We start from the raw sequence: 23967 nt of genomic DNA on the forward strand, positions 1-23967 counted from the left end.
GGGACCCGATGAGCTTTGTTGTGTGCGATCGGGCAATACCTGTGACGAAAAAACAGATAGGGACAACAGAAACACACGATGTTGATTTATCTGGGTGAACAATCACTGAGGCTGTCGCTCGATCGATTATTGGACGCTGGAAGCCATCGATGGGATGTGGCCTTGTTGCTAATGCGTCGCTCTGTCGCTGAATAGGTTGATCTGTAAGTGAGGCGAACCGCGCCGCTCAACTGCTCGGCAAATCAAAGGATGATCCACAATGCTATTTAACCCAGCTCATTATGAAATACATGAGATGTCAACCTGTTCTGAAGCGTTTGCAGCGGGCACCGATGTTTTGTGCCTTGCTATCTGGAGTCTGCCGGCTGACAATCTTGTCTGAATCGCAGTTGATTGCCGCCATCAAGCGTCATCGGATACGGGCCCACACTAGCATTCCACAGGTTCGTGTCTCCCCATACTCGATTGTCGAGATGCAGGCAATATCTCGTTCTGATGATTTCAGAGGCATTTGTCTGAGCACACTGTGTTTTGAGGACAATATCTGAGCTACCAAAACATTTACAACTGATCCGAGATGCGTTGAGCGACAGCGAGCCAAAGGGCCAATTCCGGTTGTTCATCCGGCTGACTCTGCCCACCTTGCTTTCCATCATTAGACTGCAACGAAACACTCCGAGCAATATCTCCATCCATGCCGTCGATTTTTATGCGGCAGAACGAGATGTCAATGTTGCTGTTCCTTTCTGCAGCCTGAATACATCATCATTGATCATTCGATATGTAATTGCTGGAATTCATATGCTGACTTTGTGTCACGGACTGAGAGTCCGGGCTGTGTCTTGGGTCGTGACCATCTCCAAAGGATCAAGACCGCTTGCCGATTTGCTCGAGATGGCAAATCGCTCCTTCGTGGCCCTGGTCGGCAGACTTGCGATACCAGTACAGGGCAGCGTCGATGTTCTTGGGGACAGTGAAGCCATCTGTGAAGCAGTCACCGAGGTATTTCTGTCCATATCGATTGCATTGAGCAGCCGATTTGCGATACCACACGAATGCCTTGCCGTTGTCCCTCGATACACCATTGCCATGGTGGTAGCAATCGCCAATCCAAACTGGCTGTCGCTGTGGCCCTCGTTGGCGAGCACCTCAAAGATGCTCGCAGCTTTCTGCTGATCCTTTGTGGTTCCGCATCTATGGAAGAGACACACGGCCATCAAGTGCCTGTAAAGCCAGTCACGATCCGATCCAAGTTGGCACAGCTCGTAGAACTTGCGTGAGGCGGATGTGTCGGATGTAGCCTACCATACATCGGCTGCTAGAGATTCATCTTCTCCGAGTGGGAACCCATTTGATTTGTTATCTCGGATGACTTTGATGCCTTCGGTTCGTCTCGGACGGTGCCCCGGTCGAGATAGTGCATCCAGCCGATCATGTGGGTGGCAATGGGTTTGATGATCGGATCCGAGGACCTGGTGCTGACTTCCTGCCAGTGGTTGAGTGCATCGTCGTCGCTCTGTTCGACACCATGGCCGATGAACGAGAACCAGCCACGGAGGAACACGATGTGGAGTCGGCCGTCTTCACTGCCTTGATCTGCAGCCTTTGAGTACCACTCGATGGCTGTGTTGAAGTCTTGATCGACACCTTCACCATTCTCATAGCGTAGACCAAGTGCGATTTGGGCCTGCGTCGTTCCCCGTTCTGCAAGTCTGCGATACAACTCGACGGCCTTGGTGTGGTCTTGGTCAACGCAGTGCCCCTTGAGATAGCACTCAGCCAGGTGGAACTGTGCCATTGTGTGGTTTGCGTAGGTTGCTGAGTGTAAGAATCGCAAGATGGGCTGGCAGATTGTTGGCGGTCTGGATTGGTCCACGAACTGCTGGACACGGAGATCGACTTGGAGGATCCGTGCCAGGAAATACGATGCAGCAGCACTGCCTTGGTCTGCTTGATTATTCAACCAGGATCGGTTCGCTGTCACTTGATCCTTGCAATGAAGCGAGATGGCAATCTGGTCGCTTGGTGTGAGGCCGATTCGCAGCTGTCCGTCTGGATTGCACAGTCCTTCCTTCTGACACCAGGTGTGGAAGCGAGGCACCTTGGAGCTCAGGAGAAGACGGGTTCGCTTGCACACTCGGAGCAGGGTCTTGATTGTGTTCAAATCAAGGGCAAGCTGGAAGCTGTCGTTGCAGCAGATGATGGTGAAGATGTCTGGGTTGTGGTTGAATGATGTTCGCATTGGATCCATTACCGACAAGCTTGTTCCTGCCCCAGCCACATTGCTCGATCCATCGCGTGGCTCGACTTGGCTTTGGTAGGTGGCAGATGACCCCGTAGTTGAAGCAGGCTTGTTCATGCTGGCCATGTTGACGGAGACAGGAGGGAGGCAAGTGGGTGATGGAGATGGACAGGAGACAGAGAGGGAAGATGTGGTGAAGCAATCCAAACCCTGGCCATCGAACACACACACACACGCCTGGCCCAATCCGATGGCTGGACTCATTGTTCCCATTGCACTGCCACAGTCATTGAACATGGAATCGATCATGGAATCCCGCATTCTCGCCGTCCGAGCCAGATCATTGGCATCTCATTCCTTTGCATCTCGGAGCAATCCAAAACCAATGCCAGCTTGATCGTCGGACGAGAGAATCCAAAGATCGTGTCCAGGATCAACTGTGCGAAGCCCCACATCAAAGCTTCGTGGTACTGTGGTGGCAATGACAGTGGAAGGGACACTCAATGTATTTGAAATTGCAGAACAAAGTGAGGCGGCCTTTACATGCACAGCACAGAGTCGATCAGACTCAGTCGTGAACTGCGGAAGTGGACTGAGACTGGGCGCAAATGTGATGGAGCATGTTCTTGGGGATTTTAAAGCATTGGCTTTCAGAAAGTAGGTCACATCAGATGATCAAGTGGAATGGAAAGCGCAGATGCCAGCCGTGCTGTAAAGTGCTGGAGTGAAAGCAGGTGCAAGCATGTCAAGTTGCCGATGGGCAGAGCCAATGAGAGATAGGGGTCGATGAAAGAAGAGGCAGCGATGTCATATGTGGCCATGAATTCCAGTCATCAAGTCGGACAGTATTGTCTCGGTCCCTCTGGATATCTCAAGACCGATGTTTGCTCGCCCATTAATGGTGATTTCATATGGCATCGGATGTGCAACATCTCTGGTGTGCCGATAATTGCTCTCACCACACAGCACGCCAAGTGGCCAATCATCGTCAGGATCATTCGCAAGTCTCGTATCAGATATCGGGAACACAGACGGCACCAAAGCCTCAAGTATCTCGACTCCTCAAGGGGATTGATATGCAGTTGGATCTCTGTCAATCCGACAACCCAACTAAAGGCAACTTACTGATGCTGTGAAACTCATCACAAGTTCACTCGAATGCCTCAAACACCATTCATTGGCACAGTCAGTCTTCCTCATCCAGCTCGAGGCAATGATGCTCACTCTTTGATTTCATTGGATCTAATTTATTTACGGGTGGTGATCAAGACAATCCTCCTCAATATACAGTCACAACATTAACATCAGGCTATCCTCGATGAAAGGATATACACACATTGATCGAGAGAGTCTCCGCATCTTCATTCTCCTCGGTTGATCCGATGCTGCAGCCCTCCTTCATTTAACGTCCCACCTCGAGGATATTGAGTAGTATAGTGATCACCACAAACGAGGCTGATTCATTTCGATTCTTCTCAATTCCATCTGAGTTCGAATATTGCTTACTCCTGAAACTTTATATTCAGCTCCAAGATCACATACACCCCAGGGAATGTGCATCGTTTCCACTGCACTGATGTAGACTTCTGACTGTCAGGATGTTTCTCATGGTTCAGTCCAAGAGGACATTATTTTCAGAGTTCAACTGAGAGAGGCAGTTATGACATATGTTGGTAAGACGGAGATTATGATACTTGGAATGTCATCAAGAAAACAGCCGGGCGGTTCGTCACGAGAGTACTTACCGAGATCAACAGGGGTCGATTTGTGAACAGGCAAAGATCGCCTTTGGAGTTCACACTGGATCTTGATCCGCATGGAATCGATTGTGGTGCTTTGAACATGCTCTGCCCATTACGGAACCAGAGCTGCGACTGGGCATTCTCCTGAAGTCTCCAGTTGCCGAGATCGATGGCTGCAAATTGCCCCAGAGGATATCGAATATCCAGTTTAGTTCCTTGATCATTCACATCCCCCAGCTTCCGTTCCCATATTTCGTTGTCATTCGTCCTGGAAATCAAGGTGGTATCGTCTCTGTATGAAATCGACACATGTGGTTGGGTGCCTTCGCTGATGAGCTTGCCAGAGTCTGAAAGGAAATTCCAGCAGCGGATAGTGTTGTCATCCGAAGCGGATACGATTTCATGTCCAGTAGGACTGATATCGATTGAATACACCCCGCGGCGGTGACCATAGAGATTTCGACTTTTGTCCTTGGACATATCGTAGACTTTGATGATGGTGTCATCCGCGGCTGATACCATCTGCTGACCGTCCGGAGTCAAGGCAACGGACCTGACGCTGCCAGCGTGCCCAGACAAATACTGGTGCAGAGTCAGATCTCGCTTCCATATGATGACGTCGTTGTGGGATATTCGCACGACTATATAGCAACCATCTTCGGATACAATAATTGATCTTATGTTTCCTTTATGATTCAGATCTTTTCCAACTTGCTTCATATCACCGACATTCCACTTTCGGAGCTTCTTGTCGACAGAGCCGGTGACAAATTCCTTCCCATCGGGTAAGATGGCAACAGACGTTATAAGGTTGTCGACCTGGATGACCTTTGCATTGCGATTTTTCAAATCGACTTGTGTGATACTCTCGCGAGAGCCAATAATGAGGAAGCTTGCGTCTCGAGCAATGTCGATTGCCGTGTTGTTGTGAGTGGTGCTTGTGAAGAGAGCCGTGGTGCTCGGAAGCTTCCAAACTTGCACAACACCGTCGCTGCGAAGAACGGCGAGAGTTTGTCCATCTTTCGAGAGCGTGATTCGCTTGGCATAGGCATTGATGACAGGAATACTCAAATACTCAGTGAAGTTCGAGACTTCCCACATCTTGATGGTACAATCCTTGGAGCCCGTGGCGATGGAACGGCCATCGGCCGATATTGCAATAGCTGTGATGTCATCAGTGTGACCATTCAGAATCGCAATATTCTCACCCGTAGCGGTGTTCCAAATCGAGGGGGACTTGTCTTTGGATTCGGTGACCATGATGTCCCCACTGACGGAATAAAGCGCCCAGTGGAACCAGAAACGATATGATTCGAGTGGGACAAGAAGCTGTCCATACTGATCCCAAACTCTTGATTCCGCGAATTCTGATCCAGATCGAGGGCCTCCTTCTGGTTTGATCTCGTTTGGATTGATGAACTGAGAGTGTCCTCTGATGATTCGGGGCATTTCCGAGTTTCTGTTTCTCACCATAATGCATCCATCAAAGGCGCCCGAGGCAATAACTTCGCCGTCATTAGATATGGCTACCGATGCCACCCCATCTTCGTGGCTCCAGAGCGATTCGACGAAGCTTCCGTCATCGGCTCTCCATTTCCGGACAGTACCATCGCTTGAGCCTGAAACGATGAATCTTTTGTTTTTCGATAGACACACCGACATCACCATCATTGAATGCGTGTGTGGGTCTCGTTCGGGATGGGGGATGGTGAGATCCCATATTTTGATTTCACCAGGCTGGTTGTGGAATCCTGAGCCTGAGACTGCAAATCGGCCATTCTGGGATATGGCGACGGCCCTGACATTCTGAGTGTGTCCATGGTATTCACGTACCTTGAAGTTTGATCTCAGATCCCAGAGAACCACGTTGGAGTCGAAGGAGCCTGAGATGATGTGGTTGCAATCAGGAGAGATGGCGATTGAAGTGACTTTGCCATTGTGTCCAGTGAGAACACATATCTCCTCCTGCGTGGAGGCATTCCAGATCTTGATATGAGAATCAGATGATCCGGAAATCACCTTGCTTCCATCGGGGGAAAACACAACACAATCGACTGGTCCGCTGTGCGCAGCATCAATCGAGTAGAGCTCCAGGCCGTCGACATTCCACATTCTGATGGTTTTATCGAAAGATCCAGAGACTATAGACTTGCTATCGGGTGAAATGGAAACGGAGCAAATTCCATTCCGATGACCAATGAGTGTATTCTTCAGTTGGCTTGTGGTGGCATCCCATATTTTGATGGTTTTGTCACTCGACCCAGAGACGATCGACTTGCCATCGGGTGAGATTGCAACGGAGTTCACAGCTTGTACGTGCCCCTCGAGTGTGTGTTTCAGTTGGCCGGTGGTGGTATCCCACACTTTGACGGCTCTGTCACGAGAACCAGAAGCAATCCACTTGCCATCAGGTGAGATGGCTACGGAGTTTACCCAGGAGGTATGTCCCTTCATGGCAAGTTTTTCTTGTCCTGTACCGACGTCCCACACTTTGATGGTCGCATCTTTTGATCCGGATACGATCCACTTGCCATCGGAGGATATGGCCACGCACTTGACATCCCGCATATGACCAAGGAGAGTGGATTCACAAGCACCCCAAGTGGAATCAAGTCCAGTTTTAACTTCAAACGGGATCTCGCCCTCAAGTTGGTCGGCATATGCCCTGTAGATCGCCGTCTCCTTCGGTGTGAATGCATACCCCGAGTTGTACACCTGTGGTGCACTCTTGATGATTGGATCGGCAAACTCGCGGATGAATCGATACGTGTCCTTGACCAGTTCCTTCGTGGTGTCGTCGACGATGGTGCTGGGTGCCATGTTGGTCACTCCTCGCAGCACAGCCAGTTGCTCAATGATCGGCTTGACCACATGTGTGAGCGACCCACACTCGAGCCAGAAGAACACATGCGTCTTGACGAATCGAGTGAGCACCGCTGCCACATCGACCATCTCGGCCGACTGCCACACCGGACTCGACTCGGCCACTCCGTCCACACACCACACAAAGTGTGTGATCCAGTGGGCGACGCTGTATCGCAGTGAAGGCGTGATCTTGTCTGCGACCCTGTCCTCGAGGTCAGCGATCTTGTCGTGGAACTCGAAGATATCGCAGATGTTGATCACTGGCTCGTGCGAGAGGATCACGCCGAGACATCCCTGGGCAAACACCATGTGGAACGAGTCCGACACATGCCACGGATGGCCAGTCGATGCATCGCCGAGGAGATAGTCCGCCACCGACTTGTGGTTGAACTTGACCTCGTTGTTGGTGGACTGGCTGTCTCGGGGACCCAGTCCATTGGCGCCAGGATCGAGGACCAGACTGAGGCTCTTGAGACACTCGCGAACGACGCCGATCTCGAGTCCAAACACATCGGCGATGATCTGCGGGGTCAGGATCGACTGGGCCGTGGCGATCGCCGACACCACCGTGACCAGCTCGGCCGGGTGGCTCGACTGCGAGTGGATCTTGGCGAATGTCTTGTTGTACAGCTGCCCGACATCGGCGGCGCTGTCGTTGATGTCCTTGATCGTGGCGAGTGTCACTGGGCCGTCTGTGGATGCTGCGTCGACGGTGTTGAGGATCAGGTTGATCCACACGAATGTCTTGGACTGGTCCAGCAGGATGGCGACTGCCTCAGTGCGGTCCGAGTCAGTGAGAGTGTCATACACTCGCAGTCGGTGGCGGATGAACACCTCGAGGTCACGGACGTTCTCCTCGCTCGACGGCTCGATCGTCTTGGTTGGGACTCCATCAAATGCTGCCTTGATGTCGTCCTCGGGTCGGGATGTCAGCAGCAGCTTGAGCCACGGACGGGTCTTGTTCAGTTCGACGAAGCGCACGGCAAGCAGACTGAGCAGCTGGTCGCGCGGAGAACACTCGTCGAGTGCATCCACCAGGATCATCACCGATCCCTTGGGTCTGTAGTCGCCGATGGCCTCGAGTGGATCGGCAATCACGGCCTTGAACAGTTCGGGGATGCTCATCTTGTCGAGATTGTCCTTGGAGTGGCCGGTATCGAGCAGTTTGCGGCTGATCGGCGAGTACCACTTGCACAGACCGTATGCGATAGTATTCAGCACCACTCGTGGATCGCTCTTGCGGATGTCGTTGTACTTGAGGAACAGCGCCGACACCAGCTGGTTGGTGGCCGTGAGGATGTTGGCGATCTGGGCGGCAGCAACAGACTTGCCCACTCCAGCAACGGCATTGACCCACAGGACAGTTTCATTGGTGTCTTGGTTGACCCAGTCGGTGGTTTGGTCGAACAGCCACTGGCGGGTGCCCTCGACATACAGATCCTCGAGTGCTTGTCCGTCGGAAGTGGAGTCGATGGGATCGAGGAGGGATCGTAGGAGTGAGTCTTGATCGGCGGTGAGGACGACACTGCCACCTTGTGTGTACACATCGCCTTGCTGGTCGGCAGTGGAAGCCTTCGTAATAAGCTCACGTATATTAGGTACCAATCTGTCAAATAGAAAGGGCGTGAGTTCGTGCCAACAAGGTTCCATGCGACAGCGAAATTCTTACCTCTTCAGAGCATATTCATCAGCGGCGTCGAGCGCCTGCAGCTTCATCAACTCAATTATGGTTCCACGGATGGTCATTGGCTCGCTATCGAACAACGGACTCTTTTCGTGGATTGGAGTGTAGTTGGGGAACAATTCCGCCTTTGGGAAATATTTCTTTCGAAGGGCTTCTCCCTCTACCACTCTGGTAGACCACATGAATATGGGTTGGATGATAGGTTTGCCACGATTCCCACATTCCTTCAATCTTTTGAGAGCGTGTTGGATCTGTTTTACAAATGAAGATGAGAATTCAAGTTGAGGGTGTTGCTCGAGGAGTAGGGCACGCTTACCTCGAGAAATTGATTGTCCAAGATATCGTGGGCGGTAAGAGTCTTCCTGAGCCCGGCCTCTGAGAGGATCAGGACGATCACATTCGATCGATAGAGTCCATTGATGAATCCTTGCTCCCAGGGCATGGCATCACAGAGGCATTCGTTATCAAGATAGGGATGGAGAGGAGTATGGTCGCGAGGAGTAGCTGCGAGGGTTCCATACAGGGCCATAGCATTATATTCATCGCTATCAACACGATAACTAAAGGGTGATAAGTTAGATTGTGAAGAGCTGCTTTTGAGCAAGTTGCCGCGTACCTAATGAAAACGTCGTGCTCTTGATAATCTTTTCGGCACTTCCAATGTTCCGTGGGTGTCGCTGGGTTGTAATCGCTTGGTTTTGTTCGTCGCTTCGGCATCTGATCATCGGAGTTCTTTTGAAAAGTTGTTCCTTGGTTGCCACCCTTTGTCGTTTCATGATCCCTGAGGGCATTCTTGATAGTTTTGATATGGCCAATCATCAAACCAATGCCCTTCATCTCTTGATCATCTAAGGCGCAAAGCTGTGGTGCATTGCTCAGAAATATAGCCAAAGGGTAATATTTTGAGGTGATCTCTACTTTACCATTTCAAGGGAACTCAAACCATTTTTGAGGAAGCAAGTCCTATGTTTCTGGAGGTGGTACTTTTTCAAGAATAAATCGAGTTCTTTGATTTCTTCGGTTTCTTCGTCATCAATATAGGGCTTCTCGTTTTTGGATAATTTATCACTGAGTTTGTTGTCCACTTTGGAGTTGTATTCAATTCCGGATTGGGATATTGATGGAGTCAGATGAAGCAGATCACCAGCAAATCAAGCCAGCAATAATCAAGCCAGTCACAATCGAACCAGCGTTTCCTTCTTGGTTCGATCCATCTCAATATCTGAGGCAAACAAATTCAGCCCCTTATCCAAAGCAGCTGGAGGACCAACTTCATAAAACCAAATTTCCTCTGAATCACCGAGCTCAAATACTCCACGATTCCCCATGTCGAGCTTTAGCCGTCTTCTCCCATCGACACATTCGACCCATATCCTGATGTCGATGCTGAGAATCAAAGTCAGGCCCAAACATCCCCCTCCACTGACCTGTTTTCCACCTCTCCTTGAGCAGCAAGAGCGAGAGAAGCCCCACAAGGGCCGTCAAAACGAGGATCAAGGCCTCCTGTAGCATCGTTGACGAGACCAAGAGAAGGGGGATGAAGAGTGGAAGGCCAGGCGGGCGAACTTTATATATCCCCTCCTGCGGATCGGGTCCCTGCTTCCTCATCCGGCAGTGGCACCAAGATTGTACCACGCAAAAGGAGAAGAATGTCAGTCAGTCGGTGTCAACAAGCTATCAGCCCACCCAGCACAATCTCGCTGTGGTGGCAGGCTTTCGATTGGACCGAGCTATATCGCCATAGGTGAGTGAGTCAGGCACGGAGGGGTTGAGTCCGGGCTCGATTTCAAATCATGACCACGTCACGAAGCGAGTTGTAATGAGCGCTCGCCAAGTTGAAAGCGCTTGGTCAAACCACATGTTAACTGTTTAAGTTTGGCAATATATTAAGCAGGATATCGATATCTTGGGCCTTGGTGGCGTAGGTGGCCAAGGACGGAGCCACCGAGATCGTCATCGAGACTGACTGGTGGCGGACGGGCTGGCCCTCGGCTTGGCTGCTTCCTTTCCTTATCCATCATCCGCGTGGGGCGATTTGCATTTCTGCGTCATCCATCGTTTTGGGCAACTTCAGCATACCTTGTAGCCCGATTGCGTCCTGCAAGCTTAACAGAGTTTGAGATCACCTCGGTCCTGATAGAATGGTCACGCTGAGATGGTTCCGCGTCGCTTCGGCTCTCAGAGAAGGGACTCTGGATGTGAATTATTGTATCTGTTAGGCTCTGGAATATGTGATTGCTTGCCAGGATTTAGCCAGGGAGTCAATATTGCAGGAGCTCCTCTGCGACTCTGCGGGCTGTGAGCTGTTCCATGATCGATTGGATTGATGCCCTGCTTGAATATTTTGATCAGAGCCCATCGTCGCCAAACCACAGTGAGTTGACCTGGACGGCTCGTCCTCGGGTGGTGGTTAGGGCCGTTCCACCGTCTGCCCGGAGATTCCCAGGGAGGTCGTCGATGAACACGCTGAACATCAGCGGGCTCAGCACCGATCCTTGGATCAGTCCCTTCTGCAGCCAGACCGGATTGGACCGACGGCTCTTGCTAACGACTTGAATCTTCACATCGTCGAACATGGCCTTCAAGAGCCTGAGGGTGATCGTACACGGGGTGCGCTCTTCAATCTTGTCCCAGAGCTTCTCCCTCCAGACAGTGTCGTAGGCCGCCTTGATGTCGAGGAACACCAGGGAGTACTCCTCGCCCGCCAGCTGGCGGTCCTTGATGAGCATGTCCAGGCCAAAGATCTGGTCGAGGGTGCCTCGTTCGGCCCGGAATCCACCTTGGGCAATGTCCATCAGTCCGAGCTTTCGGTTGAGCAACGGCAGCAATGCTCGCTCAACAACCTTTCGGCAGACCTGGGTCAGTCCAATCGGCCTGTACATTGCGGGGTCGAGGGGCGATCCCTTGTTCTTGTAGACGGGATGGATCAGCACTGTACTCCACTCAGTTGGGACCACGGACGCCTTGATGGCTGCTCCCATGAGGAAGTAGAGCCATATCGAGACTCTATATGCGTTGGGCTGGAGCAGTTCGATCTTGATCCTGTCTCATCACCGAGAACAAGATGTTTGATATCGTCAACGCCAACGGGTGGGAGGTTCTGTTCGACACCCGCGAGCTGTTCGGGGGCCGTCTTGAAGCCCATATGCAGCGACGCCATGGATCCTCTGTCTTTTGGCTCCGCTTGCTACTCCAGTTCCCCCATCCAGTCGATCTCTTTTCTTCTTGGCTGAGCACCCCCGAAAGCGTCGAATATCCCAGCCTCGCTTGAGATACTGTGATTCTGCATCGCTGCTCACAGCCACGCGGGCACCTCGCCGCTCCGCCAAGATCGTCCACCCTGCCCCATCGGCCAGGATGCAGCTGTTGTGGCCTCACGGGACCCCAAGGGAAGAGGGCCTGGCGAGCCAGGCTCCCTCCGGGTACTTGAAAAGACCAGCGTCGTTCTTCCTTCCCAGTTGTTCAAGCAGCCAGGCATGGATGCGCCGGGACGCCCAAATTCGAGGAGGGTGTCAACTGTGCCGGGCAAACGAGGAGCGGCGATTCTCGGGTTTTTATAGTTTGGGCGGTGGGTGTGGCTTGTGCGCATGCCTTCCAAAAGGGGCAAAATGAGATCGCACTCGACCCGGCTCGCTGGTTTGATCTTCGAGAGGCGTGTTTGGGTCTCGCTTGGGCTGCGAACAACGACGATGCCCGACCCTCTCCTCTCCTGTCGCGATAGCCACGACAGAGGGCATCGCACCCAGGGCTGTCGGGTGGCAGCATCCCACGCCCGAGACGCTGGCCGTGGTGTGGGTGGGCTGTGGCGGCGGGCTGATCGGATGCATGTTCTCTCGCCCAGCTTTGGGATGAAGCACCGTTGCGGGCGGACATGTTCCACGACATGTCTTGCCGCTGCTCACCCACAGATGCGGGCAGGGTATGGCGTGCAGGGATATAATGTGATACAATACAATATTATATTCAATATCATATCCGCATGTCATATTCAATATCAAATTCGCATGTCATGATATTCCTCAATATGCCATGATATTCCTCAATTATGCCGTAATATTCCTCAATATGCCATGATATACCATCCCACAGCGCGAGTGTTCCCCCAAATCGCATGTCTTTGCGTGCGCCATTGTGCCCGCTGCTCTGTCCTCCGTCGGTCCTCCGGCCGCCCGTCGCTCCATCGGCCCCCTCCCCATCCGCTCGCCGTGCCCCACGCATGCCCGCCCCTCGCCCCGCTCCCCGCCGGCTCGCTCGTTTCTGCTCCCATTGCGTCCATCCGCCTCCATCGCCTTTGCTGCTCTCCCCTCCCGTCGGCCTGCGTGCGGTTGCCTTTGCCTCCTTCCACCAGCCGGGATCCTCCGTGGAAATAGCGCTTGTTTCGTCTCCGGCTCCTGCCGCCTTCCTTCCCTCGCTTTGCTGATCACCCGATCCTACTGCTTGGTCAGCCCGTGCGGATCGCCTCTCGCCGAGTCCTTTGACCCTGTCCCGACTGCCCGACCTGGACTTGCCCTTCTCCCCAATTGCCAACCCTCGAGTCTTACCACTCATTTGCTCCGGCCCCAACCAGCACCCACCGCCGGCTTTCATCCCTTCATCGCTCAACCCGGACTCGCCCTGCCCCTGTCTTCTGCTGACTCTGTGGATTTTCTCGCTGATCGACGCTGATCCACTGTCCGAACACCCGCAACCTGTTATCTGCCCTCGCCCTTTCTGTTGCGAATCTGTCTGCACCACCCGGATCATCGCATCCGTATCTGCCGCCAGCGCTTTCGAGATCAGCTCCTCAGTCCGCTGCTCCAGCTTAAGCCGCCCTGTCTCGGCCCGTCCCATCCTGGAGCCTTCTCCTCGACTTCCTCAAGCACCATGCCTCCCAGCTCCAAGGCCAAATCGTCAAAACAGACCACCTCTGATGCACCCGATGTCGAAAAGTACAAATTCCTCAAGCGCAAGCTAAAAGCCCTGCTCGAGGTGCTTGTCCTCTTGTCTCGCATCAGTCGTTTATTCTCGTCCCTCCGGCATTAGCATTTGCTCCTCGCGCTGGTGGGCCCGGGATGCTTGCGTCGGTCGAATCCACTTCATGTTACTGCGCGTTGGGCTACTGATAGCCGTTGGCGAACGTCGTGGAGCTGGAACTCGCTTTTGTGCCAGTACATGTCCAGGATCTGAACACCAGATGGCTCCGTCTCCTACCTCTTGGTGCTGGATGCATCGATGCGACTCATGAGGTCTTTCCAGCGAGCCAGGGGCGTTGCTTTCGTTGATCTACTTCCTTCCTCGGCCCAGTCTTTCTCTCGGCGGCCCCATCACTCACCCTCTCTCCATTGCTGTCTCTGGAACAATCCACGCGCTGCTGCTCTCAGGAAAACGACAAGATCGGCGACAAGCTCAAGTCTGCCAAAACCAAAATCAGCCAGCTCAAGAAAGAAAAAGAGTGCGTCCCTACCGCTTCTGACTGCAGTCGTGCTGGATTCGCTTGCCTTGGTGCTTGCCTTGGTGCTTGGATAAATCGGTGCCTTGGTTCTGGTGCTTACGCTTCGATGCTCCCACACAAACAGCATGCTGCTTGACCGTCTTGCCATGTACGAGGGCGACAGCTCCTCGGACTCGGACAGCATTTTCGGCAGCGACGGTTCGGACTCGGACTCGGACTCAGACTCGGCTAGTACGTAGCAGCTCTGCCATCGACCTGGAGTGGACTCGCCGCCTATCCTTGGTCCATACCAGGGCTACTCTCCGCGTTTGCTGGGCATGTGTGCACATGTATTCACATACGACCACTCGGTGCGCCGGCTCTTCTATTTTTACTCTCGGTCGTCCTTGGTTGTCGACCCGGCAGACGAGCAGACTCCAAGGAAAAACGAAACCGCCTCGCCATCCAAGGGAGATGCCCCTTCCGCGCTCAACCACAACCACACCTCCAGCCACACCTCCAGCCATACTAGCCACTCACAGCCCGACCAAACCATGTCCCAGAGCGAGCAGCCGTCTGCCGACCAGCTGTCCCAGAGCCCCGCGATGCGGGACGACGATGACGATCCAAGCATCTCCCAGCAGCCTTCGAAAAAGCCCCGTATTTCCCAAAAGCCGACCAGCTCACCCAACGGCGCCGCGGCCCCGGACACCCCCGTCTCTACCACGACCGCCACAATGATTTCTCCGTCCATTCCAACGCCCGAAAACACCCGAAGGCCCAAAAAGACAACCCAGAAACGCGCCCCCGTCACCACCAAGCTACGAAAGATCCAGGAGATTCCCGTTGGCGAGGACGGACAGCCGGTTCTTCCCATGCAGATTGGCATCATGACACTGCACTCCCTTGGCGCCGTTGTCACCGATCGCGAAAACTTTCATTCCGAGCGATACATTTACCCCGTGGGATACTGTGTCTCCAGGCAAGTCCGCGCTATGGCTATCGGATCTCAGTGTGTCCGGAAGTGCCTCCGCTTGCACCAATCGCAAGTCTGCCGAGTGCCACCTTGTGGGCTGCTGTGTGTCGAGAGCGACCACCGTGCGCACTCCCTGACATTCATGATCCTAATGAGTTCTGTCATCGCTTTTATCGCACCGGTCACACCCTTCGCCCCGGCGACTCCCGACTCAACCTTGTCGCACGCAGACAGTACGCCAGCATGATCGATCCCGAGCGCTCCGTCATTTACACCTCACGGGTACTCGATGGAGGAGACGGCCCTCGCTTCCATGTCGTGGCTGAGGATATGCCCGATAAGCCCATCGTGGCCAACTCTGCAACCGGTGCTTGGACAACCATCATCAAAAGTATGTCCTTCCTCATCAGTCTAGCCAGCGCTGGGTCGATCCCCCCCCCACTCATACACTTTGCTTCGACTGCATCAAGTGTCCTTCCTCACCTCCGATCCGCATCAGGACCCTACTCCAACTGACGGTATCCTTCCCTATTCTTCGACGCGGATATAGACGCCAATCAACTCCGAAATCGTGAGCATAGCAACAGCGCCTCCGGTCCGGACTATTTCGGCTTCTCGCAGCCTTCCATCGCCAAGATGATTCAGGACCTTCCTGGCGCTGATCTCTGCAAGAGCTACGTTCATCAGGAGGTGAGATACCAGCATCTGCGGTCTTGGCTTCCCTTGGCTTCCCTCGGCTGTATCGGCCTTTGATCTCGCCTCCCACCCGTACTCCTGCCGACCTTCACCCGTGCATCTGTGGCTGATCCTTGGCTGTCTCGATATCTCCCCTCATCGATCGCAGTTCGAGGTCTCAAAGGGCCGCGGTGGGCGCCGGTCAAAGAAGGACAGTGAGGCCGCCAAGAACGACAACAGCGCCACCGGAACACCTGTGGCAACACCTCCCGCCCTGCCCTCCGACGCATTCCTTCACTCGGACATCGGGGGCGTGCCGCCCAGCTCCGAGCTGGAATATTCCGTCGCGGACGATGTGGATAGCCTGACACACAGCGGCGCGATGGATCTGGACGAGCACCAGACGCCGATTCATTCTTCTGCCACGAGCAGTCATGCCCCGGCCCGCTACCAGGACGACGACGACGATGACAGCGATATCTTCCCCGACGACGATGACGACGACCTGATGGATACTCCTCGCCATTTCCCGGATATGACGAGACCCACCGCCCAGCCCACGCTGCCGCCGTTGCCTCCGCAGCCACAAACACAGACACAGACACAGACACGGATCTTGCCACCAGCCGACAAGAGCCACATGCCCATCTCGACCGCCACGGGCCCGATGCAACAGACGAATGGCAGCGGCAGTGCTGGCGAAATGCCCTTTGTCCGCCCCGCCACCGCCGGCACCTTTCCAGTCGCCAACCCGGCATCATAGTTGCATTTCGATCCGGGCAGCCGTCACGATCCTGGGCGGCCGCCTTGATCTGACCTCACCTGGTCCGACTTCTCCCACCCTCCCGAGCCCTCTAAAGACGACCTCCCCATCCGCTGCGGTCGACCGCTCTGCTCGCTTCCGTCTTGTGCGGTGGCCCTTGCCATCACAGTTGGCTCCTTTGTCGCAACTGAGGAGCGAAGCAGGCCCGATTTGCGGATCGCTCTTGACCTCCCCTACTATCATCTTCATCGCCATCGCCATCGCCGCTGCCATCGCCGTTGTCATCGCCGTTGTCATCGCGATCCCTCCGCACTCCCATCTCCGTCCTGGTCTCCTCTTGATCTTAGTCGCTTGGGGTTCGGACCCGCACGATCCCGTCCTGCCGCACCTATCCTGTGCCGCGTGTATATACACCACATCGCAATGCGAACCATGGCCGTCTCCTCGACCGATTGTGTCCGTTGGGAGGAGCAAGGCCCCCGTTCACACGAATGTGATACTGCACTCTGAGCTGCTTGCGCCGGTGAGGACCGCAGCTGGCTCGTTACAGTACTAGGCATATTCCTTGGTCATCAAGCCAGTCCATGGCCTCTTCAGGGAGGAGGAGGAGGAGTGGATGAACATGTGTTTATTCAGAATCCAGAGCCGCGAAAGCCACCCCATGAGCCCAGTCCCATGAAGCATGGAGTGGAGGATGCAACCGCATAGAGAGGGCTGCTACTTTCGCGCACCAAAGAGGCCGCCAAACCACCCCCTCTGGCTCTCCTCAGGCGCCGCACCGGCTGCTCTGCCCGAGGCCCGACTCCTCACGCTTGCTGTCGGGTAGTCGCCAACGCCATTGTAGGCAATGTCAAAGAACATGGGCTTGGCTGACAGGACCTTGAAGTTGGGCGGGAATGACACGAGGTTGGGGTTCTTGGAGTCGAAATGGGGTGCAAACGACTGCAGACGGTCGACGAGAGGAGTCTGTGATGAAAGAGTGCAAGGCCGTCAGACGATCAGCGAGAGAGAGAGAATGAGCTAGCTTCGACAAAGCACCCGGCAATGCAAGTCACTGGAAAGGCCATCACCAGGCACGGGACGAGATGAGATGGGAGGGGAGAGCGGCACGCCGCTTTACCTCGGTCTTCTCGTGGGCAGCCTCTGAGATCTCGGCAGTCTGGATTTGCAGGCATGTCTCGGCACGCGCACGGATCCTCTGGCCGGCGATAGAGTCGGTCAGCTCCTCAACCAGAGCCAGGATCTTCTTGAGCTCGTCGACGTCATCGGACGACACGGCTTCGGTTCCGGCAGCGGCCTTCTTGCCGGGCTTGGAGGCCTTTCGCAGAACACTCTCGGCATCCGAGCGAGCCAGCGACAGGTGCTCCTCTGCACGGCTGTAGAGCGCATTGGCTTCGGGGTGCTTTCCGGCCTGGCTGTAGTGGTCGGCAATCCGGGCAGCGCGGATCGCCTTGTAGTAGAGAAGTCGAGCATTGCACAGGTTTTGGTAGTTGTTGTCGCTCTCGAGAGCAGGCAGGTCCTTCATCTCGACGAGGGCCTATCAGTTCATGCATCATTTGGACGTCTGAGTCAGTCACACATAAACTCGATCCGCCTGGCCAAGGGCGGCTCACTAATACCGGCACGCATCAAAGGCGACTTGGGCCACTCGGGCGGCTTTGCCTCTTGGTCTCCACGGTTTGCCTACCCGGGTGATGATCTCGTACAGCTTGACAATCTCCTCGGGCTTGACCGACTTCTTGTCGGGCTTGCCGCCGCGCCGCTCCTGGTCCCTCAGCTTCTGCTTCAGAATCTCAATCAGGAGCAAGTTGCGATCGATTGTGATTCTCAGTCGATTAAAGGCAACGTAGCTAAACAGGAGCTGCAGGTTTCGGGAGTTTTCATCGCTCTTGGATGACTTGATCTTTGTGGTCGCAATCTGGACCCGATTAAAGGACTCATGGTTAGCACTGACCGACACACGTTCATCCCGGAACAAGCGCTCTTGCATAGATCCTCCTCCCTCCATACCGAGTCCTGCTTGATGTCGTTCTCGGCAATCGAGTTGGCCGCCCAGAAATGGCCCAGGACCTTGTCGAAGAGCTCCAGATGACTATCGCATGCGTTCTGGTTGGACAGATCCGGCTGCGCCGTCGCATTGAGGCGCTGGACCATCTCTTGCGCGGAAATAATTGCTTCCGCGAGCTTGTCGTTTTTGCAGGGCACGGTCTGGCTTCGGAAGCCGATGTCGTGAACCTGGCCGGCACGCTCCTGGCGACTTTGAGACAGCAGCGACTGCAGGATCGCCGACGGCATAGCGTTTCGATCGACAGACGCATTAGCTGCTAGATTGGATCGCCGTCGAGGAAGAGGGTTGTGCAGGCATTGTGCGAATGGTGCTCCACGCAATCGCTACAACCAGTGACTCTGCCGATCAGCTCACCTCGACCTTGGCGGCCACCAGATCCAGACCGGCTCCCTCGCTGTTGTTTCTCATCTCCAGCAAGGCCGAGATGTCAAGCGTCTGGCCGCCCTTGAGTTTGAGATTGTATGCGCAGTATCGGATGCTGGGATCGATGGCATCGATGGCGACGTGGCACAGGGCCTCTTGCTCGGCAGTTCCAACGCTAGCCAGCTTTTCGTAAATGGTGCTGAGCAGAGTTGCAGGAGCACCAGGGGACATTGCAAGTGAATCGATGCACAGGAGCAGGAATTGTGTGCTGGTTAGTTCTGATTGCTGGTGTGCAGGCGCAGATATATGTGGATTTGGATTTGGATGCACTCGTGGATATGCATGGGCAAGTGCATGGGCAAGTGCATATGCATGTGCGTACCGGGCTGCTCCAAACTTTTCAAGACATTGCTCCCACTCCTGTCTCTCGAATAAAAGATAGCCGCCCATGACGAGGGCATAGGCCTGGACCTCCAGAAGGGTTCGAGGCTCGACGTCTTTGTCCTGGCACACTTGTTCGAGCGCCGCTGACACATCGGCGGCTTTCTTGAGCTTGCGGATCAAGTGGTGGTGCTTTCTCGGCTCGTCGTTCGATTCGCGCTTCAGCTGCATAGCATAGCTCCAGTTCCGCTCGGTGTCGAACAGCAGAATCTCAAGATGGCTGATGAGGGCAGAGTGGGCAGCGACAGGCAAAGCAGTCGCAAGCAGAGGCGTGTCGACAGTTAGAGATAAGCGTTGGCTGAGGGTGTGTGCTCGTGGTGCAGACATTGTCCAGGGGGGAACCGTCTGTGATCTTGGCAGCCACATCGGAAACTGGGCTTTCCCTTGAAGCAGATTTCCATACCGACTCTCCGACACCACATCGGCGGTGATCTCCTTCTTCTCAAACCGCTTCTTGCCCTGGGTCAGAGAAAGGGCCTTGCGCACCCGCTCGATCTTGCGGGTGCAATACTGTCGATATCGCTGATAGTCTTGATGGCGGAGACCATGGGCGCTTCGGGCCTCATTGGTGAGCGACAACACTGGTCAGGAGGATACGCAGGAGAGACGACGTCAGAGCCAGCGGTCGACGGAAGCCAGGACGAGAGCGGAACGTGCCCAGGCGTCCTTGGGCTAGGGTAGTGCTTGGCCATCATCAGAGCCGCCTCGCTGCAGAGCCTATCCCATGAGGGAACTTTGACATCGCGGGCTGAGGAACAGGCTCTGTAGCAAAATATCCACTCGGTCGGTGAAGCGACGCATCCATTCTGTCAACCCACCGTCGAGAATCAAAGGGGCTGCGATGGCTTCGACAGAATCCATGATCGTGAGTTTCGTTTGGAGCTGTTCCATCGGCAAGTTGCGAGTGGTATCGGTGAGTACCGAAGCAGTGGCATTGTTCTGCACAGATCGATGCAGGCCATCGGTCTGTCGGGCATTGGGCATCTGCGGGCATCTGCATCGCACCCACCTGCGTCGCCGTGCTCACTCGTCGAGATCGTCGCAAAGGGGGAGAACTGTGTCGAGGCTCCCAGATCGCCAGCGTGGAGCGTGTGTGTGTGTGTGCGTTCTGTGCTGCGCCGCGGTTCTGTGCACGCTGTCGCCAGCCAGTGCGGTTCGACCCAGGCCGGGCGGCTCGATCCGGCATGGCAGTGCGCAGCGATCTCGTGGCGCAGTGTGGCGTGTAATTCTCCGAGCGCGGTCGGCCAATGGCGGGCGGTGTGGCTGGCGCTTTTTTTCGTGTCCGCTCTTCTCGCTCGGGCGCTCTCGCCCGTGCTCTCGTCCTCGTCCCGTGCTCGCTGCTGACCGACCTTGATTTGAGGCTGGCCCTCGGCTCTTCTCCTGCTTTCTCTCCCCTTTTCGATCCCCATCAACGTTGCGTCGTTCTTCCAACAGACACGGCACGTTAGACCCTCTCAATAGAACCAGCCTGCAAACGCTATGACTTTCCAAAAGGTGCCTGTCCGCTTTTTGCTTCTTCTCCACCAGTGTGCGGCGACAGATTCCGCAACGGCGGCGCACCCGAAAGTATCGATATCACTCTTCCGAGCTTCGGCATGACTTGGTGCGGAGGCGGCCGCAGTCTCGTCGACATCAAGCGCTGTGGACATTGAATCTGGCCAGCATCGACGCCCTTGGACCAACGGCAGAGTGGCGCCGGCGACCGGAATACTCGCAGGATCGCAACTGTCATCGGACCTCGATGGCACACCAACCGACCAGCTCTCCAGGCCGGCCAGATTCTGGGATACGGATCGAGCATCTGCGCGATCGTCTGGGAGACGAAATACAGGATGGATGCTGGATCGTGTGCAGCCATATAGGAGCGGCAGCTCATGCAGCCGACCGACAGACAGACTGTTGTGCCTTCCATGTACGCTGGCTCGTACGGATGCAGCCCCGGACCAAAGTCGCGCGCTGCTTACGGCTGATTCTGGATGCCAGTTTCAGACCGGTGCCCTCCGATGGCAGGCAACCTGTGGCACGGACTCCGTGCTGCTGTGGGAAAGACTCACCGATTGGCATGCCTCACCGTCAACAACGCCGATCCGATCGGCCTCACATCCGATCGCCCAAGCGGCGACGCCAGTGGCTTGGTTGACCACACTACACCACACCCTCACGATCGCCTGAGTCTGTCGACAAGAATCCTGACCCCCGCTGTCCTCTTCTTGTTGCAGGAAATCGTTATTGACGCCAAGGGTCACCTTCTCGGTCGTCTTGCCTCGATCGTTGCCAAGCAGCTCCTCAACGGCCAGAAGGTTACCGTTGTTCGCTGCGAGGAGATCAACATCTCGGGTACCTTCTTCAGACAGAAGAGTAAGTAGCCGCCACTGCCCGTTGTGTGGATATGATGTGCAAGTGTCGCCAAGTTCTCGTCATCGTCGCCCTCTCTCTTGGAGCCAAGCGAGCGGCCGGATTGGGCTATTGGAGTGCCGCCTGGACTGGATTCTGACCCAACTCTGTAAACGAATCTTGCCGGCCCTCGGCACATGCAGTCAAGTACTCCAACTACCTCCGCAAGACCTCTCGTATCAACCCCCAGCGCGGCTCGTTCCACTTCCGTGCTCCCTCGCGCATGCTCTACCGTGTCATCCGCGGTATGACTCCCCACAAGACCGCCCGTGGTGCTGCTGCCCTTGAGCGCCTCAAGGTCTTCGAGGGTGTTCCTCCTCCCTACGACAAGGTCAAGCGCGTCGTCGTTCCCGCCGCTCTCCGTGTCCTCCGCCTCAAGCCCAACCGCAAGTTCTGCGTCATCAAGCGCCTTGCTCAGGAGATGGGCTGGAAGTACCAGGGTGTCGTCGAGCGCCTTGAGGAGAAGAGAAAGGCCAAGAACGCTGTCTACTACGACCGCAAGAAGGCTCTCCTGCGCCTCCGTGCCCAGGCTGAGAAGAACACTGCCGCCTCTCTGGCTCCCGTCAACGCCAAGCTGGCTGCTCTCGGCTACTAAGCAGTCGCTTGGTTGTGTTTGAGATTTGGAGGTTGTCGTCTAGGTGGGGGTGTCTAACTCCAGGGCTGGCATTCTCGCACTGTTTTTCAATACATAAAAATCAGCCAAATGCCTAGCGCTCGGTAAAAATCAACAGATCAGATCCCCTGTGTCAGCCGCCAGCCGGTATCCGCATCGGTGTTGTTGGATGCTGCAAATGCTCGGTGATGGAACGAGTCTCATTCTGCACTGCATCCTCCTCAGTGTGCGTTCTGATCTGGCTTCGTAATCCCGTGCTGGATTTCGTCGTGGCCATGGGATATCTCGGCACTTGGCCATGAACGAGACATGGCCGGCCATACCGACGCTGGATCGATGCTTGCTCGTCCAGCAAGCCATTCAGACCAGCCCTCCGCACTAGACAACAGACCTCGAGCCCCAGATATGTCCCTCTGCAGGTCCCCGATACCCCAATGCCAACTTGATCGACCATGTCGATGCGGTTCAGGCGGGCTTGTGATCAAAACGTCTCGGCGAGAGCAGCTCCTGTGGCAATCGCTCTCGGCGAGAACGAGCCGGGTCTTTGTCGTATCCGTCCGTCGCAGCACATCAATTCTCATCTCCCCCCCCCTCGTCTTCTGCCGACACAGACATCCATGAGCACCGACGAAGTCGAATTTGCTAACGAGATCCTCGTTGCCCTCGCCTCCAAGTCCGCCTCGCCTCTGCGGGATGCCGAGACACCCCTGCAACTGGCGCCGCCGTTGTCCCAGCCCGTCGAGCTGAGCTTGGTAAACCGCACCCATTCACATTTGCAACCAGGAGTCGATCCGACGCCTCTTTCTGTCCATGTCCGTGCCCATGTCTTTCGAAGATGGGGAACCAGGATCTAATGCTGATGCTCTTCTCGATCCCGATACCGCCGTCTACGCCGATGGGCCATCTGCATCCGCCCCTCTCATCTCCCCATCGCGATCGGATACCCTTTCGTAGCCCCGGATTCGGCCAGATGACCTCAACCCCAAGATCACCGTGACTATCAAGGTGCTCAAGTCGACGACCCCTCCTCTGACCCTGACACTCTCTCAGTTTGACTTGATCCGCAAGCTGAAGCAGCAGGTCTCGAATGCCCACAAGATCCCTGTCGACAGCATCCGACTGGTTCTCTCCGGCAAGGCTCTGCACGATTTCCGCTCGCTGCTCGACTATGACGTCAAGTCTGGGGCCACCATTCATCTCCAAACCAAAGCTTCCACCGGCACAGAGGCGAGCGAGTCAGCCACAGACCCGGTCGGCCCGGTTCTCGACCGGTCAGCGCTGGAGAGCGAGGCCGAGGCCGCCAACAGGGAACAGGAACGCTCCGACGCAGCCCTGGCCCAGAAGGGACTGTCTCCTGACTTCTGGAAGTCAATCCACGAGCTTATTGGCCGCGAGTTCGAGCATCCGGCCGATGCCAAGAAGGTCTACGGCGAGTTTGTCAAATCGTACCTGAGCTCCATTTCCCGTGTGTCGCCCAGCGACCGCCAGGGCATCCTCACCGCCGCCCAGGTTTGAACCCGCTGGCACCCGAGCTCGCCCATGACCGACCCAAACGCCGATTCAAATGGTCGCCCGAGAGCCTACAGTGGCATCAAGTGACGGGACAATCTCTCGCCCAGAATAAAACCATTGTCGAACACAATCCACAGCCTCAGTGCCCAAACGCAGCTCCTCGCGATGCTGCTGCTTCGTCGTTCACCTGCGATCTGGAACAAGAAACGCCAGCAGGAG

At 55.1% G+C, this 23967-nt stretch overlaps 5 protein-coding genes across 5 annotated transcripts; 3 read left to right on the top strand and 2 right to left on the bottom strand.

Annotated features, from left to right (window-relative positions):
- Positions 1 to 891: 891 nt before the first annotated feature.
- BJ171DRAFT_399317 (Sel1 domain protein) lies at positions 892 to 1849 on the bottom strand (the record flags this gene model as incomplete). The annotated part of the gene is made up of 2 exons (XM_053107202.1): positions 892 to 1133; positions 1588 to 1849. Coding segments are annotated over 2 exons (504 nt in total), but the record flags the coding sequence as incomplete, so codon positions are not given.
- Positions 1850 to 14680: 12831 nt separating this feature from the next.
- BJ171DRAFT_420263 (F/Y-rich N-terminus-domain-containing protein) lies at positions 14681 to 15672 on the top strand (the record flags this gene model as incomplete). Its single annotated transcript, XM_053107427.1, has 3 exons — positions 14681 to 14929; positions 15154 to 15310; positions 15470 to 15672. The coding sequence occupies 3 exons, from the start codon at positions 14681 to 14683 to the stop codon at positions 15670 to 15672; spliced, it is 609 nt and encodes a 202-aa protein (XP_052969906.1).
- Positions 15673 to 16950: 1278 nt separating this feature from the next.
- BJ171DRAFT_596257 (uncharacterized protein) lies at positions 16951 to 20267 on the bottom strand. Its single transcript, XM_053114665.1, has 9 exons — positions 20239 to 20267; positions 20048 to 20111; positions 19633 to 19810; positions 19171 to 19449; positions 18780 to 18987; positions 18368 to 18631; positions 18045 to 18275; positions 17478 to 17894; positions 16951 to 17323 (listed from the first exon to the last, which is right to left on the bottom strand). Exons 2-9 carry the CDS (start codon positions 20088 to 20090, stop codon positions 17075 to 17077), a joined length of 1869 nt encoding a protein of 622 aa, XP_052969907.1. The 5' UTR covers positions 20091 to 20111; positions 20239 to 20267; the 3' UTR covers positions 16951 to 17074.
- A 363-nt stretch (positions 20268 to 20630) lies between these two features.
- On the top strand, positions 20631 to 22347 carry BJ171DRAFT_491654 (60S ribosomal protein L16). The gene is made up of 3 exons (XM_053109750.1): positions 20631 to 20723; positions 21449 to 21587; positions 21767 to 22347. The coding sequence occupies exons 1-3, from the start codon at positions 20709 to 20711 to the stop codon at positions 22216 to 22218; spliced, it is 606 nt and encodes a 201-aa protein (XP_052969908.1). The 5' UTR covers positions 20631 to 20708; the 3' UTR covers positions 22219 to 22347.
- A 454-nt stretch (positions 22348 to 22801) lies between these two features.
- Positions 22802 to 23965, top strand: BJ171DRAFT_596259 (uncharacterized protein). Its single transcript, XM_053114666.1, has 2 exons — positions 22802 to 22988; positions 23191 to 23965. The coding sequence occupies exons 1-2, from the start codon at positions 22854 to 22856 to the stop codon at positions 23749 to 23751; spliced, it is 696 nt and encodes a 231-aa protein (XP_052969909.1). The 5' UTR covers positions 22802 to 22853; the 3' UTR covers positions 23752 to 23965.
- The last annotated feature ends 2 nt before the right edge of the window (positions 23966 to 23967 follow it).

Source organism: Polychytrium aggregatum, assembly GCF_025602895.1.
Source record: "Polychytrium aggregatum strain JEL109 chromosome Unknown BJ171scaffold_6, whole genome shotgun sequence".
Classification (NCBI taxonomy): Eukaryota; Fungi; Chytridiomycota; class Chytridiomycetes; order Polychytriales; genus Polychytrium; species Polychytrium aggregatum.

Bases quoted from the DNA above. Each gene is read 5' to 3' on its own strand.
- BJ171DRAFT_596259 (XM_053114666.1), top strand. From the start codon at position 22,854: ATGAGCACCGACGAAGTCGAATTTGCTAACGAGATCCTCGTTGCCCTC. The intron at 22,989-23,190 runs GTAAACCGCACC...ACCCTTTCGTAG, and splicing joins AGCCCGTCGAGCTGAGCTTG to CCCCGGATTCGGCCAGATGA.
- BJ171DRAFT_491654 (XM_053109750.1), top strand. The intron at 21,588-21,766 runs GTAAGTAGCCGC...CGGCACATGCAG, and splicing joins TACCTTCTTCAGACAGAAGA to TCAAGTACTCCAACTACCTC.
- BJ171DRAFT_596257 (XM_053114665.1), bottom strand. From the start codon at position 20,090: ATGGATTCTGTCGAAGCCATCGCAGCCCCTTTGATTCTCGACG. The intron at 18,988-19,170 runs GTACGCACATGC...AACTCTGCTCAG, and splicing joins GAAAAGTTTGGAGCAGCCCG to CACCATTTACGAAAAGCTGG. The intron at 17,324-17,477 runs GTAAAGCGGCGT...CTTTCATCACAG, and splicing joins CTGCCCACGAGAAGACCGAG to ACTCCTCTCGTCGACCGTCT.